This window comes from Glycine soja, chromosome 12 (genome assembly GCF_004193775.1).
Source record: "Glycine soja cultivar W05 chromosome 12, ASM419377v2, whole genome shotgun sequence".
NCBI lineage: Eukaryota > Viridiplantae > Streptophyta > Magnoliopsida > Fabales > Fabaceae > Glycine > Glycine soja.
The window spans coordinates 3,048,949-3,066,750 of record NC_041013.1 but is presented as its reverse complement, the minus strand read 5'-3'; the positions used below and the strand labels follow the sequence as shown (position 1 = coordinate 3,066,750).

Sequence of the window (17,802 nt, the reverse complement as noted above, 5' to 3'; positions counted from 1 at the left end):
GTGTAGTCATGCAAATCAAGCATGTCATTAAGTTTGTGGCACACTGAAGATGATGACAATGAAGAAGTGTCTTCAGAACCTCTCAATCTTTGCAAATGCTCCTCAAATTGTGATACAAGAGGGTGAGTCGCAGAGGGCAAGCTGTTGCTTCGAAGATGTAGAGAGCTTTGAGTTTTATTTTCAATGGCTGCCATTTTTTCTTGTTAGGAAACAGATGGCTGGAAGGTAATGTGTAGAGTTTGTTTCAAAGCCTGACTTGTTGTGGTTGGCTTTTGCTTTATAGATAGCAAATGAAGAAACAGATTAATAGATTATGGGAGACAAGTGGAACTTTTTTTCCCCTCAAATGTCACCCGATGAGTATGCAATTATATCATCTGGATTTGAATCTCAGCATCCTCCCCATTATACAGCATGCTTCCAACTCATCCCTCAATTTTTTACTTGTGAGTTGGGAATCACATGGGTTCTTGCAAAGTGGAATATCTTGACAATATAATAGTTCATGCTGTGTGATGCATGCATTGTAATGGGAGCTTTTGTCTGGAGGATGAGAGCAGCTGTTGCCTAACATAAATGAGTTTCAGTCTATGAATTTGTCTACCTACAACAGGACAGATTAACGACAAGAGGACTCTTCATCTTCAGATACTAATATATCGGTCACTTGTTGGTGCCAATGTTTATGCACTATCCCCAGCTCAATACATATTAGTTAATCCCCTTCTGCTACCATTTTGTAGGTTGTAAGTTACTTGTCTCATTAACACGTGAATAACTAATTAATGCAAATTGGTTTGCTTTTTCTTTTGTGAATTCAAATTGGTTTTCTGAATTTCACATTATTTTTTTCTTCAGAATATTCTTTTTTCACAAGTGGAGGTCATTAGTAATTTATTGTTGCCTTTTCTTTTGATCCTGTGATTTGAAAATTAACAAGGACAGCTCAAAAATCATGCACTCACTCTTTCTTGCCATTTTTATCATATTGTTTGTGATTGCAAAGTTCATTGTAATTGGTATACGTAGGACGATATACATTAAAATGGAGAGTTAAGGTTGGGAAATTGAGTCATATTTACATCAATAGGCATGAGTAACCATATAATTGATATAAGAAAACCTAATACTACACGTCTACACCTTAACCTAAAATTTTAAGGTTCATGTTTATAAGTCTTCTTTTCACTTATATGGTGTTCAACTTTTTCATTTTTACTTGGGACTTCACCTCACACTTGTATTCTAACAGTTAACAATATATTTACTTACAGGTTTATGCAGCCTAAGTCTTCTTTTCTTGAGTCTTTGATTGAAAAGGAGTTTTTTAATGCATATTTGGAGCTAGACAAGATTGGAAACTTTAGGGATATGAAGTTTCTTTGGCATCTCACTCATCAAACAATTATCAGTATCAACCATTAATATTTCAATGTTACAGATTATGTCTTCAATATCATTTTATCCTTATTCTAATTGTGAAATAAAAGTGGAAGCAAGAATTCAGACTATAGCTTAATAGAGATTGTTGTTCATGCTCCCAAATATGGCTAATAATAATCTTACTAATGAAGATTTTTTTTTCAGTCTAAAACTCTAGATATGAAGAGAGTGGATTATTTGAAACACCTTCCTCCATAAGCATGGAGATCTCTTAAGTTATCTTTGATGTAACAACATGGAGTATTTGGTTGTAAGGGAATGATTTTGTACGGGCAAAGGAGATAGTGACCTCTTCAAACACCCTGATCACAATAGTGTAAGAAATTTAAAATCTTAGTTCATGATATAAACATGAATAAATTATTCAGTAAGTAAAAACGTACACAAAAAGCATACCTCTTGTATCTATTGTTATCAAACTCTATATAATATGCTTTCTTACAGGTAAAAATGTAGAGTATATAAGCATTTATACATAGAGAGAAATTTTCTAATCTTTGTCTTTTTTGAAGTGTGTGAATCAATGGAATATCAAAGACAATTTATAGGCAAGACCAATACTATAACAGCCCTCATCAGTTCCTCCATTAATAACAATAAAATGCTTATTATAGCTATAGTAACAATTGTATTATTATTCCATAACAGCTCTTCATTATCCAGCAATTAACTATAATAATAAGTAATTAAATCAATTCATCATATATGAAAGACAAAATATTTTCCAACAAATAGTGCTATGAGAAATTTAAAAGAAACTGGATGCACTAAAGGCTATAAGCACTTTACTTAAGGGTTTGTAATTATCAAAATCAACGATACAAGATCATTTAACCATGGGACTAACAGTACAAAAGGATGCAGGAAAAATTAAAAACACCACTGTTGTCTGATAGCCATATTAGATATGATATGGAAAATGCTTTTCAATTTGATATGGAAAATGCATTAAAATGCAAAAATTATGCTAGTCATATTCACAAAGAAAGAGTTACCGAGGAAATAATCAACATATGAAAAAAAAGAGTAGAGAAAGATATTCTTCTAAAACTGTATATTAGATGCCAATTTCTTTGACATAATTACAAAACATTCCCACCCATGTACAATTAGTGATTGAGGATGTTGAGAAGGGAAACTCTAATTTTGATAAAACGTTTAAAAAGAGTTTCAAGTCCTTCCACAAAGTCTTGAATGACTGACTCTAGATCTTCCAGTTGGTTCTGCAAATGACTGACACTGTCTGACTTTCTTGTCATGTGAAACACAAACGATAGCAATGCAGCATCTACATTGGAAAATTCATTCGGATCTGATTCTTGTGTGGTAGTAACCTTTTTGTTGTGCATTAGTTTGGAAACCAAAGACCATTTGCTTGGTTTGGATTGTGCTGGTCCAGAGATGAAGTTCAGCAGTGACTCCAATATGGAAAGAGTGATTACTAGCACATCTTTGAACAAGCTAGCCAAGGTTGCGGTTGGGTGGTCCTTGTTGCTTGGAGAGAATTTTGCTTTCTTCACAGTTGCCTGCAAATTCTCCAACGCTTTTAGGATTGCCTTCTTTACTACCTTCCTAGAGGCCAAAAATTTCCTAACCTCAGCTGTCACCTCCATTTCACCTCCCCTCTTTCTTCTCATAATCGATTGAAGTTCACGTGCGCATTCCTTTGTGTGAAGTAGAGCATCCTTTGCTACAGTACATACATCTAGGAGCCTTAAAGATCCATCCAAAAGCTCATCTACCCATTTCTCTTGACGCTCTTGGACTAGTACCTCTTGAGTAAGAGTCAGTAGGACCAGCTTTTCAATGCAATCGTGCAAAGTCTGCAAGCCAGTTAGTTTGTGTCTGAACAATGATGATGAAGAGGAAGTTGAATTATCAGAAGCTGAAGCCTCTAAACTTCCCAAGTGTTGATTGCATTGTAGAATAAGAGGGTGTGGTCTACAGGGAAGGCTCTTTGAGCGAGATTGGTGATGAGATTTTGGGCTAAAGGGAGTGAATGCCATTTTCTGAGAGAAGAGAAAGGCTTTGTTCGAGGTTGACTCTTTACAATTAAGTCTTTGGATATACCTTTCCTTCCACTGAGATTAGTTCAATATATATTGGGAATTCAGGAGACAGAAGGAATCAAATATTAACAAAAATCCAAAAAGGGCTAACTGATTCAGATTCAGATTTATCGAAAATCTCAGTAATGTTAATGCAATGTCTCTTGCATAGGAACACTACAACTCAGGACTTTTTTTTTTTTTCCTCTTAACACACGCTTGCAGTCATCTATATTGGTGTTATCAAGCATTAAACTCACGAGTGGCATTGCCTGATTGATTGGTCTTTCTTCATTGCAATAAATGCAGGTATAAAATTGTCTTTTGCAAATAGAATAACTTTAAATGCAAACCATCAGTTTGACATGAATCACTTGCGGATTATAAATGAACTGTTGTACAGATTAGCAACTGCTCGGAACACAGGAAACTTAATAATGAATCATATAAGGTACTAAAAAGTGACAACTAAATTGGCTTTTCCCTCGTTACAGGAAGACAAAAATCACGTTGTTCATTGAATTTCAGCACATGAAATAAAAGAACATGTGCAGACACTTAGTTTTGATAATTGTTTAATCATCAACCTAATTGCATTTGTAAAATTGTAATCTTGGCAAGTGGGCTATGGATTCAATTTCTAACTGACTTTGAATCCCATGTGGGCATAATAATTGATATGGAGGGGTTGCTGATTACGTAATTATTGTATTATGCTACTCAGCCTCATCTATCCTTCGTTTTCTTTACTTTTTTATTGCTGAAATAGTGAAATGAGAAATAAATCTTCATTTAGAGATAGGAATGGAAACAACGTGATCGATTATCCCGAAATACTGGATTTGAAATGGGTTATACAATTTATAGCGGGATTAAAGAAGAAAAAAAATATTATTCTATAGGACTCCTCTCCATTCAACTTTAGTCGGCAACTTGGTATATCAGGCATCGGCCATTGGGTTGTTTATGCATTACAGTTAAAAAAAAAGGTTTATTTTACCTTATTTTTCCTGAAGATATGCTTGGATGAGTACCTGACAAGTGAGAAAATGAAAATTTTCAAATCAATATAACTTCATACTTATCAGTACAACTAAATCAAGAAAAAAAAATACAATTTCACTTTGAAGCTTGCTCTAAATTTCACATTCTCACTTTTTTCTATCCATTAAATCAAACAACCACAATTTTTGGAAAGAAATTCCAAAGAAAGAAAGACACTTAGTAAGGGGAAAAAAGAATCAGAAAAATTCACATCTATATACAACTTTGGGACTCACTTTCTTCTGTCCATTCAATCAAGCAAACACAATTCAGACATATAGGCAAGAATTTGCAAAGAAAGAATGAAATTGAGTAAGCAGGAAAGAAAGAAAGAAAGTGAAAAGGCAAACAAGAAAGAAAGAGAAGAAAGCAAGTAAGAAAGACAGAGAAAATTCTCAACAGATAAAGAATGAAAGAAAGAAAGAAAGCAAGCAAGAAAGAAAGAAAGGAAAAAGAGAGAGAGAGAGAGATAAATTGGCTATAGTTTGATCCTTTGGTAATATTGTATTTAATATCAACTTTTAATCACATCTATGTACAACTGAGGGACAAAAATTGAACTTCGGTTCGACACTTAGATTTGTTCTCTAACTAGTGGCTGAAGATGTTAAGTAGGGAAACTCTTGTTCTAATGAGTTTCCTTGAAAGGTGTTCAACACCTACTTCTAGATCCTCAATGCATGTCTCCAAATTTTCCATATGGCTGTGAAAATTTTCAATAGATAAGGGCTTGTGACTGATGAGAGATTGCAAAGTCGTATCCACCTTTGCAAATTCATTTGTTTCTGATTCTTGAGAGTCGCAAGTCATTCTATCAGACTGCATCAGCTTAGAGATTATTGACCATCTTCTCTGCTTTGATTGTCCCTTGGTGTCAGAGACAAACATCAACAAAGATTCTAACAACCTCATGGTGACTGCTTCTGCTTCTTTTAAGATGCCAAGGATAAACAAAACCTCGCTATCATTGCTTGAGGAAGAATCCATTAACTCATTTTTCATTCCTTTCAAATTGCCTAAGGCCTTTTGAATTGCCTTCTTCATCTTTTTCCTTGATGCCAAGTATTTTCCACCCTCAACTGCGAATTCAGTGTCAGGGCACTTCCTTCGAATTACTGACTGAACCATGTGAACACTTTCCTTTGATTGCAAGAGGCAATCTTGGGCTGTACTACAGATATCAAGAAGCCCCAGAGACCCTTCTAATAGGACATCAACCCACTTGTCACTGCATTTGTGTCCAAAGGCTTGTTGGGTTGTGGGCAACTGGAGCAACTTATCAGCATAGTCATGCAAATCCTGCAAGCCAATTAGTTTTTGGGTTATTGAAGATGATGACAAAGAAGTGATGGTGGCTTCAGAGTCCTTCAATCTCTGCAAGTGCTCGTCGAATTGTGATACAAGTGGGTGAGGTGCAGAGGGTAAACTGTTGCACCGAATGTGAAGAGAGTTCTTTGTGCTTGTTTCCATTTACTCTTGTTGGAGAAGAAAATATGGGGATATAGAAGGAGGAGATGATATGCACAATTGTTCTGAAGTCTGAGTCCCATCTGCTCCAAATATATCAATTGACTTGAGGGAGACAAGAAGAATATTTTTTTCCCTAGATGTCACAAAATGGGTTAGCAATTATAGCATCTTGATTTGAATCTCAGATCCATGATGGTATTGTTTACTCCGTGCTTCCTATTCACCAGGCTTCCCAACTCACTTCTAGATATTTTTACTTGAGCATCACATGGTTGTCTGAAAATGGTATCTTTTGCAGGTTGCAGATAAAAAAATTCTAACTTCATGGAGCATGCGTTGTAATGGAAGCTTTTGCTGGAGGTTGAGTAACTGCTTCTATTCTTAAACAGAACTGGGTCTACAAACTTGTCTGCTGAATTGAAGACAACATGAATTTTCAATTTCAGATATGAAACATGAACTAAAATGGTGCAAGACACACGTACCACAAAGAGGGTGCGTGCAGGCACTGTACAATATTTGATGAAAAGGAACTTGCTTGGAAGTGAAGTATGCAATGCAGGTCAGTATGAAACATAGACATTAAACTTTATTTTGTTTCCTAAATGGAGGTGATAAATTATTCCATAGGGCTTTCCTGTTTTGGTCTAGTCACATACACTGTTGCAGATCAGAAAACATGTATATATTTTGTTAAGTTGCTTATTTATGGATCAGTTGTTGACTTGGCTTTGCAATTACATGGTTGCAGTTTGAAGACATTGGTGAACTCATGAAACAATTAGCAACAACAAAGAAACATCTAGTAGTTGTAGGCTTTGAGCCTGTCTACATAGAGCACTCAGGCATAAAAAAAGTAAAAACCAATCAATGTAAAAAAAAACTTCGTACCCCATTGCCCAGAGGCTCTTCGCTATGCGAAGGTATGGGGGAGGGATGTTGTACGCAGCCTTACCCTTGCATATGCAAAGAGGCTGTTTCCGGATTCGAACCCATGACCAACAAGTCACCAATCAATGTAAGATACAGAAAAATAAAGAGCACCTGAAACAAAATTGTATTCCTCTACAATATCCACCCACCAATCTATCAAAACATTCCTCATATCAGCATTGATTGAAGAGGAAAAGGATGTTTACACTTTACAGTTTCACAGTTTTACATGTTCTGAAGAGAAAAGTGTGGTTTTGTTGAAGGGTCATCATCAACAAATGGAGTTGTGTCTTGTTCAATACAAATAGTTTTGAAATTAAACACTCAAATTGCTCCTCCAAAGATACCTGGGATATCATCAAGTTTTTTTTTTTAAAATGAAACAAGCATAATTAATTAGGGATACCATCAAGTTGGTCTTTCATAGATTTTTTACATCAACTCAGTTCTTTGTCGTGTAATATGAAACAAGCATAATTAGGGATTAAATTGATGTCAAAATATACATTATTATGGGGAGAAAATGATATTCATTTTAAACATTGCAGGTCCAAATTAAATTTAAAGACAAAATTTTTAGGACTACCCTGATATCCCTTGAATATTTGGAAGATAAATTTGAGTATTTATATTTAGTCTAGTCTTTATTTTACCCTCTTTCAATTGAAGCTGGGGTGTGAAAAAAATGGAAAATTGAAAGATGAGATGTTAGTGGGATCATATTAAAGGAAGAAAAGGGAGAATAAAAGTGACTATAGTTTGATCGGATAATCTATATTCAGTAACAGAACAACTGATCTTATTACGATACATTTTTTACAACTGTTAGACACTTTGGGGAAAATTGGATTTGGGTGTTCAAATTAATCATATTTGGTTTTTCTCAGACTAGTGATTTTTGATATTGAGAAGGGAAAGTATGATTCTAATTAGTTGCCATGAGAGGCGTTCAACTCCTACTTCTAGATTCTGAATGCAAATATGCAAATTTTCCACATGGCTTAGAAAATTCTCAATAGATGAAAGCATGTGGTTGATGAGAGACTGCAAAGCTGCAGCCACCTTTACAAATTCATTTGTGTCTGACTCTTGAGAATCACATTCCACTCTATTAGGCTGCATCAACTTGGATATTACTGACCACTTTGAGCCAGGGATAAATAGCAACAAAGATTCTAATGAGCTGACAGTGACTACTTCTGCTTCTTTTAAGATGCTAAGCATGGTCAAAGTCTCATTGACTTTGTTTAAGGAGGTAAAAATTTGCTCATCCTTGATTCCTTTCAAACTTCCAAAGGCTTTTCGAATTGCCTTCTTCATATTCTTCCTAGATGCCCGGTATTTTCAACCTTCAATTGTGAATCCAGTTTCAGCACCTCTCCTGCAAAAAGCTGACTCAAGTCCATACATGTTTTCCTTTGATTGTAGTAGGCAATATTTAGCTATACTGCAGACATCCAAGAGCTTCAGAGACACTTATAGTAATTCATCAATCCATTTGTCGCTGCAATGTCACGATAAGGATTGTTGGGTGACCGGCAATTGGATCAACTTATCAGTGCAGTCATGCACATCCTGCAATCCAATGAGTTTTTGGCTTATGAACATAATGACAAAGAAGAGAAGGCTTGAGAATCCTTCAATCTATTTGAATGATCCTCAAATTGTGGCACAAGGGGGTGAGGTGCAATATGCAAGTTGTTGCTGCGAAGATGCAGAGAACTCTTTGTATTTGTCTGCCATCTTCTCTACTTGGCAAAAAGAATTCTAGGAGATGATATTTACTAGTTCTGAACTCTGGATAAGTAAATTATAGAATATGAAATTTTGGCATGTCTCTGATCCATATATATTAAAATATTGGAAGGGAAAAATACTTCAAAGATGAACCTGTTCCCATGCAATCATAAGAAATTCTTGATGGTATCAGGTTAAAGGAAACAAAGGAGACAAGAAGAATATTTTTCTTTAGAAATGTCACCAAGTTGGCATGCTAAGTCTATTGTGATTTCATTTTTGGAGCTGCCACACAGGATTGTTTAGTTCATGTTTCCCACACACCAAGCTTCCCAACTCATCCTTCAAAATTTGACTTGAGAATCACATGAATGCATCTGGCATAGATGGGATGGGGATATAAAGAGGAGCCATTGTGGACTTAGCATCATAATTGAGTCTTCTGTCTGTAGGAGGAGGAGCTGTTTCTATTTGTAACACCAATTATTCTCAACTTGCCTGCCAACAAAAATGAGTCAAGGATAAAAGGAATCTTTTTCCATCTTCAATCTTCTGATGCCAGTGGCTGGTCATACCTGGATGGCCATGTTCGTGCGTTGTTTTCAATTTCCTACATCAATTAACCACTGAATCTTTAAGTACACGCTCATATGCCAAAAAAAAAACGTTCTGAATCAACAATTTTGAGAAGGAAAAGTTGATCAAACGATTGTGTTCAAATACAAGGAATGCAACAGCCTGTCAATGTCAAGTAGGGAAATAGATAAATTGCACACTTTTATTATATTCTATCAATGTTGCAAAGTCCTAATAATCAATGCTATATTTCTTAGTGTTGTACAGTTTGACTATGGAAAATGATAAGACGACAAAAAATCTCTTATATCAATACTAATCAAAGTTCAGTCTCGGTTATTAGATTAAAAATATTAAATCAACAAATAAAAAGTTAGTCACTCTTGATTAATTTGCAGTGTGATTTATTGTTCATGAAATGATAAAATAAGTTATCTTAGCAACGTCTTTGATTAGTCGATCAGTGATTCATGCACACGTGATTCTTTTGTTTTCTCGCCCACAAACTGTATTTTTTAATCAAAGGCAACCGTGTGAATAGCTGAAGCTGTAAAAAAAATTGTGAACAATTTTTCTCGGCCACTCCCACATTGCAATAGTTTTCTCCGTTGTTGTCACAGATTAGTTTAATACAGAAAACTTTAAATAAAACGTGTGGTATTTACAAGTAATTTAAGAAAAAATAGGTATCAAACTGGGAATAAAATTTGTAAATAAGCAATAACGTGAATGATTAATTCTTAGAAGAAATGTGCACATCCTGTGATAATTATTCATTTCGTCTTGAGAGGCAAGCTATTTTTATTTTTTTAATACTTTTTTCTCTTATTTAACTCTTGCAGGGTTATTCTAAACCTAATAATCTGGAAGGAAAATAAAGAAAAATTATGGTTCTCTAGCAAAGAGTAAAAATGGAGAAGAGAGATATGGAGGGTTAGAAAGATTGACATATGATCAAATATCTCAATACATGTTAACTTTTTTTCTTTTATACATATGTCTACAAGCATGACTTTGTCATGGGGGAAAACTTTTTTTCTTTGCCTAGTGGTTGAAGATGTTGAGAAGGGAAACTCTGGTTCTAATTAGTTGCCTTGAGAGGCATTCAAATCCTACTTCTAGATTCTCAATGCACATCCCCAAATTTTCCATATGGCTTTGAAAATTATCAATAGATGAAGACTTGTGATTGATGAGAGACATCAAAGCAGCATCCACCTTTTCAAATTCATTTGTATCTGCCTCTTGAGAGTCACATCCCACTCTATTTGGTTGCATCAACTTGGAGATTATTGACCACCTGTTCTGTTTTGATTGTCCCTTTGAGCCAGTGATAAACAACAAGAAGGCTTTTAATGAGCTCACGGTGACTAGTTCTGATTCTTTTAAGAAGCTAAGCATGGACAATGTCTCGTTGTCTTTGTTTGAGGAAGCAAATATGAGTTCATTCTTGAATCCTTTCAAATTTCCTAAGGCCTTCCGAATTGCTTTTTTCACCTGCTTCCTAGATGCCAAGTATTTTCCACTCGAAACTGTGAATCCGGCCTCGGCATCTCTTCTCCTGCGAATAGCTGACTCAAGTTCATGCACTCTTTCCTTGTGTTGCAGTAGGCAATCTTTAATTGTACTACAGATATCCAAGATCCTCACAGATCCATCTAGTAGTTCATCAACACATTCATTGCTACACTCTCGTGCCAAGGCTTGCTGGGTGATTGGCAATAGGAGAAGCTTATCAGCACACTCATGCAAATCTTGCAAGGCATTGAGTTTGTAGTTTATTGAAGATGATGTTGAAGAAGAGATGGCTTTAGAATCCTTTAATCTGTGCAAGTGCTCTTCAAATTGTGATGTAAAGGGGTGAGGTGCGGAGGGCAAGCTGTTGCTGCGAATATGCAGGGAGCTCTTTGTGTTTGTTTCTATGGCTGCCATTTTTTCTTCTCAGAGAAGAGGCGGCTTAGTGATTAAGAATACAAGTTGTTCTAAACTTCTGGTTAGTACTCAAGTATTTGGTATGTGCTTATGTATATATATGAAACTAATTGAATAGACATGAACAATATTTTTATTTTCAAATGTCACAAAGTGGGTATGCAACTCAACTATTCTTAATTTGGATCTTATCATTTTAACGCTACCACAGCATTGTTTGCTCAATGCTTCCCATGAACCAAGCTTCACAACTCATCCTACAATTTTTAATTTTTGGGAATCACATGAATATTGTTTCCGCTGTAGATGTGATACCATTGTCATATCTTCATCATCATTATAGATCCAAGATATAAAAATTCAAGCTGGAACAATTTGGGAACACTGCATCAACATTATAATCAGAATTTGTCTGCAGGAGGGGAAGCAGTTCTATTTATAAATAACAATTTCGTTTAAGACATAAATAAAATTATTTGGGGGGTATCTCTTAATCTTCAGACATCTATGGTTGGTCATATCTGGATTATAATGTTGATGCAGTGTTCCCAAGTCATAATTAATTTGTTGATATTTATGTATATGCATGAATGTAGCTTATGATACCCTGCCCAGCTACAATGCAATAGTAACCACCTTGTATATATTTTATAATTCCTTATCCTATTCATGGTAGTCTGACTCGTATGAACGTGGAATCAATAGAATTTACCAAAGAAGTCTCTTATTTTCTGGGTATGAATTACCATACCCAGAAAATAATTACTAGGGATCCCTTGTCTTACCATATTAGCGAGTTTTCAATCCCTTGTCTTACCAACTTATTTGGCAAGTCATTAATTTAAATCCTCCAACACAAACTAGGGATCAGGTACAACGAAAGTGACGGATTTTTTTCCTTGATTGTGAGGAATTATCAATTATGTGGAAGTTGCTGAAATATTATTGTCAAATAATTTCTTTTTGTAACACAATTTGAGTTCTGGCGTTGATAATGTATTATGGATTTTGCTGTGCTGTTTTTCTATTAGGTAGAAAGATAGCATAAAGAAAGTGCTTATTGATTTAATTGTCCTCAAAAACAAGAAGCCACGCATCAAATGGTTCATTGCATTCACCAAATGAAATTTGAGCCCATGATTTATAATTGAGGCAATAATACATCTTGATTAGTGTTCAACAACCAACTCAATCATCTTCGATATTCATCCAAAACACCGTGTGGATTTCAATACTTGAACTAAGTCTACAACGTGGTTGGAGATAATATGCTTAGAAACGTGAAGGTTTGAATTAGACCATAACATGTTTTTTAGATAAAAGAAAAAACAGCCTATTAACCATATTAAACACGTTTTTTTTGGTAACTTAAATGATTGATTAATCAAATTATTTAGACATCAATGCTTCAAACTTCTTAACACCTTAACTCTTTTGTAGTACTTGTTTCCAAACAAGAGTAGATTTATCCCCAAAGAAAAATAATATATTGGAGCTATATCAATCTATTTGAGGAAAGGAGGGAAAGTGGGGGAAAGAAGGATAAACGTAACATCAAGAATTCGAGTGTTGGATAATACATAATCATTTGTAAAATCTTAGTTACATTCATGTACAAGTATGTGATACTCATATCATAGTCAATGCTCAATGAGGTCAAAATGAATTCAGTGATTATAGATGTTAAGAAGGGAAACTCTTTTCCTAATTAGTTGCCTTTCAAGGCGCTCAATTCCTGCCTCTAGACCCTGAATGCACAACTCCAAATTTTCGATATGGTTTTGGAAAGTCTCAACAGACATATTACTGCAAGGCTTGTGAAAGAGAGACTGCAATACTCTATCCAACTCCTCAAATTCATTTGTGTTTGATTGATCAGAATCACAGTGTACTCTGTTAGGCTGCATCAACTTGGAGACAATTAACCACCTTCTCTCTTTTGGTTTCCCTCTTGAGCCAGAGATAAAAGATAACAAAGACTCTAGTTGAACCAGAGTGGCAGCTTCAGCTTCTTTGAAGTTTCTGATCATTGAAAGTGTCTCATTGTCCGTGTTTGAGGAAGTTAAGATAAGACCCTTCTTAAATCCCTTGATTTTTTCTAAGGCCTTCTGAATAGTCTTCTTTGCCTTCTTCCTTGATGACATGTATTTGCCACCCTCAACTTTGAATGCTGCTTCACCCCCTCTCCTGCGAACACTTAATTGAAGTCCATTTCTGCTTTCTGTAGATTGTAGCAGGACACCCTTGGTGGCTCTACAGATATCAAGGAGCCTCAAAGACCCTTCTAGTAACTCATCAACCTGTGTTTTGCAGGATTCTTTTGCCAACGCTTGTTGTATGGTTGGCAATTGAAGAATCTTATCAGTGTATTCATGCAAAGCATGCAAACCATCAAATTTACTGCTTATTGATGATGATGAGGTGGCTTCAGAAGCCTTCAATCTGTGCAATTGCTCTTCGTATTGTGAAATGAATGGGTGAGGTGCAGAGGGCACACTATTGGAGCGATTATGCAGTGATGTTTTCATGTTCGCAGCCATTGCAGTCAAATTCCTTTCTTAGACAAGTGAGGCTACAATGATGTACTTGGTGCTACCATATGCTACATATATATAAATTTATAGCCAAGTTGTTGGGGGAGACACGAGGAATATACTCCTCTCAAAAGTGTCACAAAGTTCTCATAGAATATCATCATATCATCATCATGATATGGTTGTTTAGGACACCTTGGTGCTGTCTGTGAACTGCTTCCCTCGCACCATGGTTCCCAGCTCATTGCCAATTTCCAACTTAGGAATCTGCCATACAAGGGGCTAAATGAGTGCATTCCTAAGCTTAAACAGGTCTCTGATTTATAAAATCAAAGGGCGCATCATGCGTGTGATGGATACACTGAAAATGTTCCTTATATCAGGTGCTGCTCGATTCTTGTTCCCAAACCCCAGACCACGAATATATGTATTAAACGAATAATTTTTATTTTTTTTCTTTCTACACCAGAAAGCTATTACTATTCAAGATTGTTTGCAGCTACTTTTGCTTTCTGGTTGGTTATGCACTCTGCCTAGATGCCTGATTCATTTGATTGAAATATTTAGGATTATAACATGCTGCTAAGTTGCTAGATTGTACCCTAAACCACCATGGATTTTGACAGTGATTGCGAATCCTATACTACAGCAAAGTACAGAACATAAACGGGACACTGGGATCCCTTCATATTCACATTAAAAAGGATAAAAATTCTTAAATAGTGTTTTCTACAAATTCAACCCCTTCTTTAGTTCAAGAAATTGTCCTCATTTGCCTGCACGGGCGCATTACCTACATAGTAAGACGTACATCAAAAGGTGTTCGAACGCATGCAAGCACACAGTGGCACATTGTCAGCATGCATACACGCATTATGCCCATGCAATAAAAGCTGACACAAATATTAGCATATTGCTTGGCCAATAATTTTCCACATTCACTTTACCAACTTCTTAGGGCAGTGACAAAGAAAGGGAAGAAAAATAAAAAAGGAAAGGAAAAAATGAAATTGGAAAACAAATTAATCAAACATCAACTATTTTTTTGTGAACAAAGGGGCTAAGGCCCCAAGAAACAGAATTTATTAAGATCCATGAAGGATATTGCAACCATCAGCATCAGCTTACCATTGAAGAAATAAAAAAAGGACAAATAAAAAAAAAAAATTTACCCTCCCACACAATGGAAATCCCAAATTTTAGATGGTGTATTTACAGCGTGGATATACTGCGAATTTTTCAACTGCAAAATAGACTATCCATGATTATGAATAATAAGAAAACCACATACCATTAAGAATAAAATTCCAAGCTTAAAGAATGCCTGAAATACTTCAATCGTAATAGTATACATTAATGAACTACTATACCCACCTGGTAAAATCACAAATAACTCCACTCGTTAATAGCTAAGTTCTTAAGTTCACATGGGTAAAAAGTTGATCAAGTTGTCGAATTTATTTATATCAATGTTCGAATAAAGATTAAAGAATTTATTCAAATAAAATCATCTGAACTCGTGTACTAACTACTATACCCACCTGGTAAAATCACAAATAACAAAACACCACACGAATATATTCCAATTAGTTTGGCTTTCAAAAAGAATCTCCGCCACATTAACAATTCATTCAAGTAAACAAAACAAGTATAAGACAACTGCCATAATATCCAAAAAGATAAAACATTGAAGGAAACCAAAAATACAATCTCAGCCTCGGATTCAGCAACAATCTAGATCTGATAGAAGCTATATGAGATGCATCTCAAACTTCAAAAGAACAATACTTCACTATTCCTACCAATACTCCGTAAACTAAGATCAGTTCACCACCTAGGTGTTTGTTGCCCTGGTATAAATTTGCTGACTTGCATGGGCAGACACCATCCTGATTGAACCTCTTGCCATCAATTCTCTTATAGCCTTCCTTGCAAGTGATCCATTAATCTGTAAAATGATTATATTATATATTATTTGATATATAATTTATTTTTGTGATAAAGCATTACTCATATAGTGCTCAGGCATTGACAATCATAATATTCTTGCATGCATGCAAGTGTAAGTATGAGTGTGCATTACAAAGGGAGGCTTAAATTGAAGACAAAAAGAGTGCACAACAATAACATTATCAAACTGACATCAAATTTCAGACTATCAGGCGTAGGACAAGGTACAAATGCTACTTGAAATGTACCAATTCAAAATGAGTAAACAAGGATTAAACTACTTGAAATGCATAACAAAAGTATAGTAAACATGTGTCCAAGGGCATTGCCACAAAGCAAACTGAAAATAAGAAATCTGAATTTTCAACTACAACAATTACATGTACATGTCCTACAAGATGCCAGCTCTTGAATCCTAACCAGATACACAGTACTTTCTGTCCTAAAAATTCACCAAAACTAAGTTTACTTTTAATTTTAATGTTGAATGAATATTATCCCCCTAAACTCACAAACATAGAGGGAAATTATCAAGGAAAAATACTTTAAAATCTGAAAGAAATTAGAATCTCAAATATGAAGGATGAAATATGAAATTGACAATAATTGATGGAAAATCAACAGTTTATATTTTTATAACATACAAGCAACTAAATATCACGTCAAGATGTGAGAGAATATTGTCTTTTGGTTTTCTCAAGAGATAATCAGTTTCCACATGCATTTTAGAAAATAGAAATACCCTGAAACAGAATCACAAATCCAACAAAACTATCCAAAACAATAGCCAACAAAACAGCACAAAGAAAATCACGTGTTCAAACTCATGATTGGCCCAAGTCAAGGTAACATTTAGGAAAACAATAGCTCTTTCTTTAAAAGTTCTCTCCTGAAGCTAACAAAAATTAACAATTACTTCTCCAAAAACTAGCAGAACCATAAACGCATTTAGTCTTGGGTAATGAAGCAGCAGGGAATGAAGCCACAAACCAAAACAGGAAATGCAGTTATACTATGCTTAAATCTTAGTATAAAACAAATAAAACACAACCAATGACAGATCAAATAATGCGGTAGCCAGCAAGCCCATATTGGCTCACAAAACAGAACACGCGTCAAAGCAACAACAACACATACAATCTGCAATCAATATGAACAAATCTAAGAAACAAGCGAAAATTGCATTAACAACAAATTAAAAAAAATACCCTCAAACGATCAGAGAGAATGGAAGGAGTGATGAGCTTGTATTTGGGAGCTTCAGAAAGGAGCTTGTCATAGGTGCCCTGATCAAACAGCACCATATTGTTCACCTTCTCCTTTTGCTTTCCCTTGCTCCACTTCTGTTAAACACAAATTTGACCACAACATCACATATCTCCTTATATTGCATTAATCACACACAAAGTTGAAGTCACCGACCCAGGAAGACCCAATTGACCAAACGGCTATAAGACTAAGAAAAAATGAAACTTTGACGAGAAATGAACCTTCTTCTTCTGCTTGCCACCGCCAGATTTGGCGGGCTTGGAGGAAGGTGGTGGAGCCTTGTCCTTCTTTGGAGCCTGCAAGCAATCAAACCCACCAAGTCAATTGCAGAAATGAGATGAGATAAGTATCATCGAATAGGAGAAAGAAAGAGATCAGAGAAACGCACCATGATGAAATCTCTTGAAACTTGAGAGAAGGGTAAGAGAAGGTTTTCACTCTTGCAAGCAGAGGCGCAACCACACGAACAGAAACCCTAGGTTCTTTATAAGAGGCACATGGCATGTATAAAATCCGTTTTCTGCTTCGTATTTGGTCCGGTCTAGGCACAGGCCCGACGTAAAGCCCAATGGGTTGAAAGGTTGGTCTCGATACTTCTGTACTGCATCTCGACATGTGGGTTAAATGAAAAAAAAAAATATTGTATTAAAAATATAAAAATTATTCAATCTTTGATTTTTATGTTGTTAAATGAAAATAGTTAAAATACATCTCATACCTCTTAACCTATGTTGTTGAGTAGAGAAAATAAAATAAAATTTTCAATAGGATGTATTTCTTTACTTTTCTTTTAGGGATATTTTATTTTGTTATCACTACAATAATTTGCTAGTCATTTAAAAAAAATATTATTTCTATTATAAATA

General features: G+C 35.3%; 6 protein-coding genes across 6 annotated transcripts; all 6 read right to left on the bottom strand.

Moving 5' to 3' along the window:
* Positions 1 to 2,444: 2,444 nt before the first annotated feature.
* Positions 2,445 to 3,558, bottom strand: LOC114378020. Its single transcript, XM_028336526.1, has one exon. It carries the CDS (start codon positions 3,447 to 3,449, stop codon positions 2,553 to 2,555), a length of 897 nt encoding a protein of 298 aa, XP_028192327.1. The 5' UTR covers positions 3,450 to 3,558; the 3' UTR covers positions 2,445 to 2,552.
* A 1,456-nt stretch (positions 3,559 to 5,014) lies between these two features.
* On the bottom strand, positions 5,015 to 6,160 carry LOC114378047. Its single transcript, XM_028336556.1, has one exon. The coding sequence runs from the start codon at positions 6,003 to 6,005 to the stop codon at positions 5,127 to 5,129; it is 879 nt and encodes a 292-aa protein (XP_028192357.1). The 5' UTR covers positions 6,006 to 6,160; the 3' UTR covers positions 5,015 to 5,126.
* Positions 6,161 to 7,826: 1,666 nt separating this feature from the next.
* On the bottom strand, positions 7,827 to 8,258 carry LOC114380271. The gene has a single exon (XM_028339276.1). The coding sequence runs from the start codon at positions 8,256 to 8,258 to the stop codon at positions 7,827 to 7,829; it is 432 nt and encodes a 143-aa protein (XP_028195077.1).
* A 1,927-nt stretch (positions 8,259 to 10,185) lies between these two features.
* LOC114378084 lies at positions 10,186 to 11,307 on the bottom strand. Its single transcript, XM_028336608.1, has one exon. It carries the CDS (start codon positions 11,181 to 11,183, stop codon positions 10,296 to 10,298), a length of 888 nt encoding a protein of 295 aa, XP_028192409.1. The 5' UTR covers positions 11,184 to 11,307; the 3' UTR covers positions 10,186 to 10,295.
* Positions 11,308 to 12,850: 1,543 nt separating this feature from the next.
* LOC114380270 lies at positions 12,851 to 13,723 on the bottom strand. Its single transcript, XM_028339274.1, has one exon. It carries the CDS (start codon positions 13,721 to 13,723, stop codon positions 12,851 to 12,853), a length of 873 nt encoding a protein of 290 aa, XP_028195075.1.
* Positions 13,724 to 15,274: 1,551 nt separating this feature from the next.
* On the bottom strand, positions 15,275 to 17,483 carry LOC114377942 (40S ribosomal protein S25). The gene is made up of 4 exons (XM_028336421.1): positions 17,325 to 17,483; positions 17,158 to 17,232; positions 16,876 to 17,010; positions 15,275 to 15,665 (listed from the first exon to the last, which is right to left on the bottom strand). The coding sequence occupies exons 1-4, from the start codon at positions 17,325 to 17,327 to the stop codon at positions 15,552 to 15,554; spliced, it is 327 nt and encodes a 108-aa protein (XP_028192222.1). The 5' UTR covers positions 17,328 to 17,483; the 3' UTR covers positions 15,275 to 15,551.
* Positions 17,484 to 17,802: the final 319 nt, after the last annotated feature.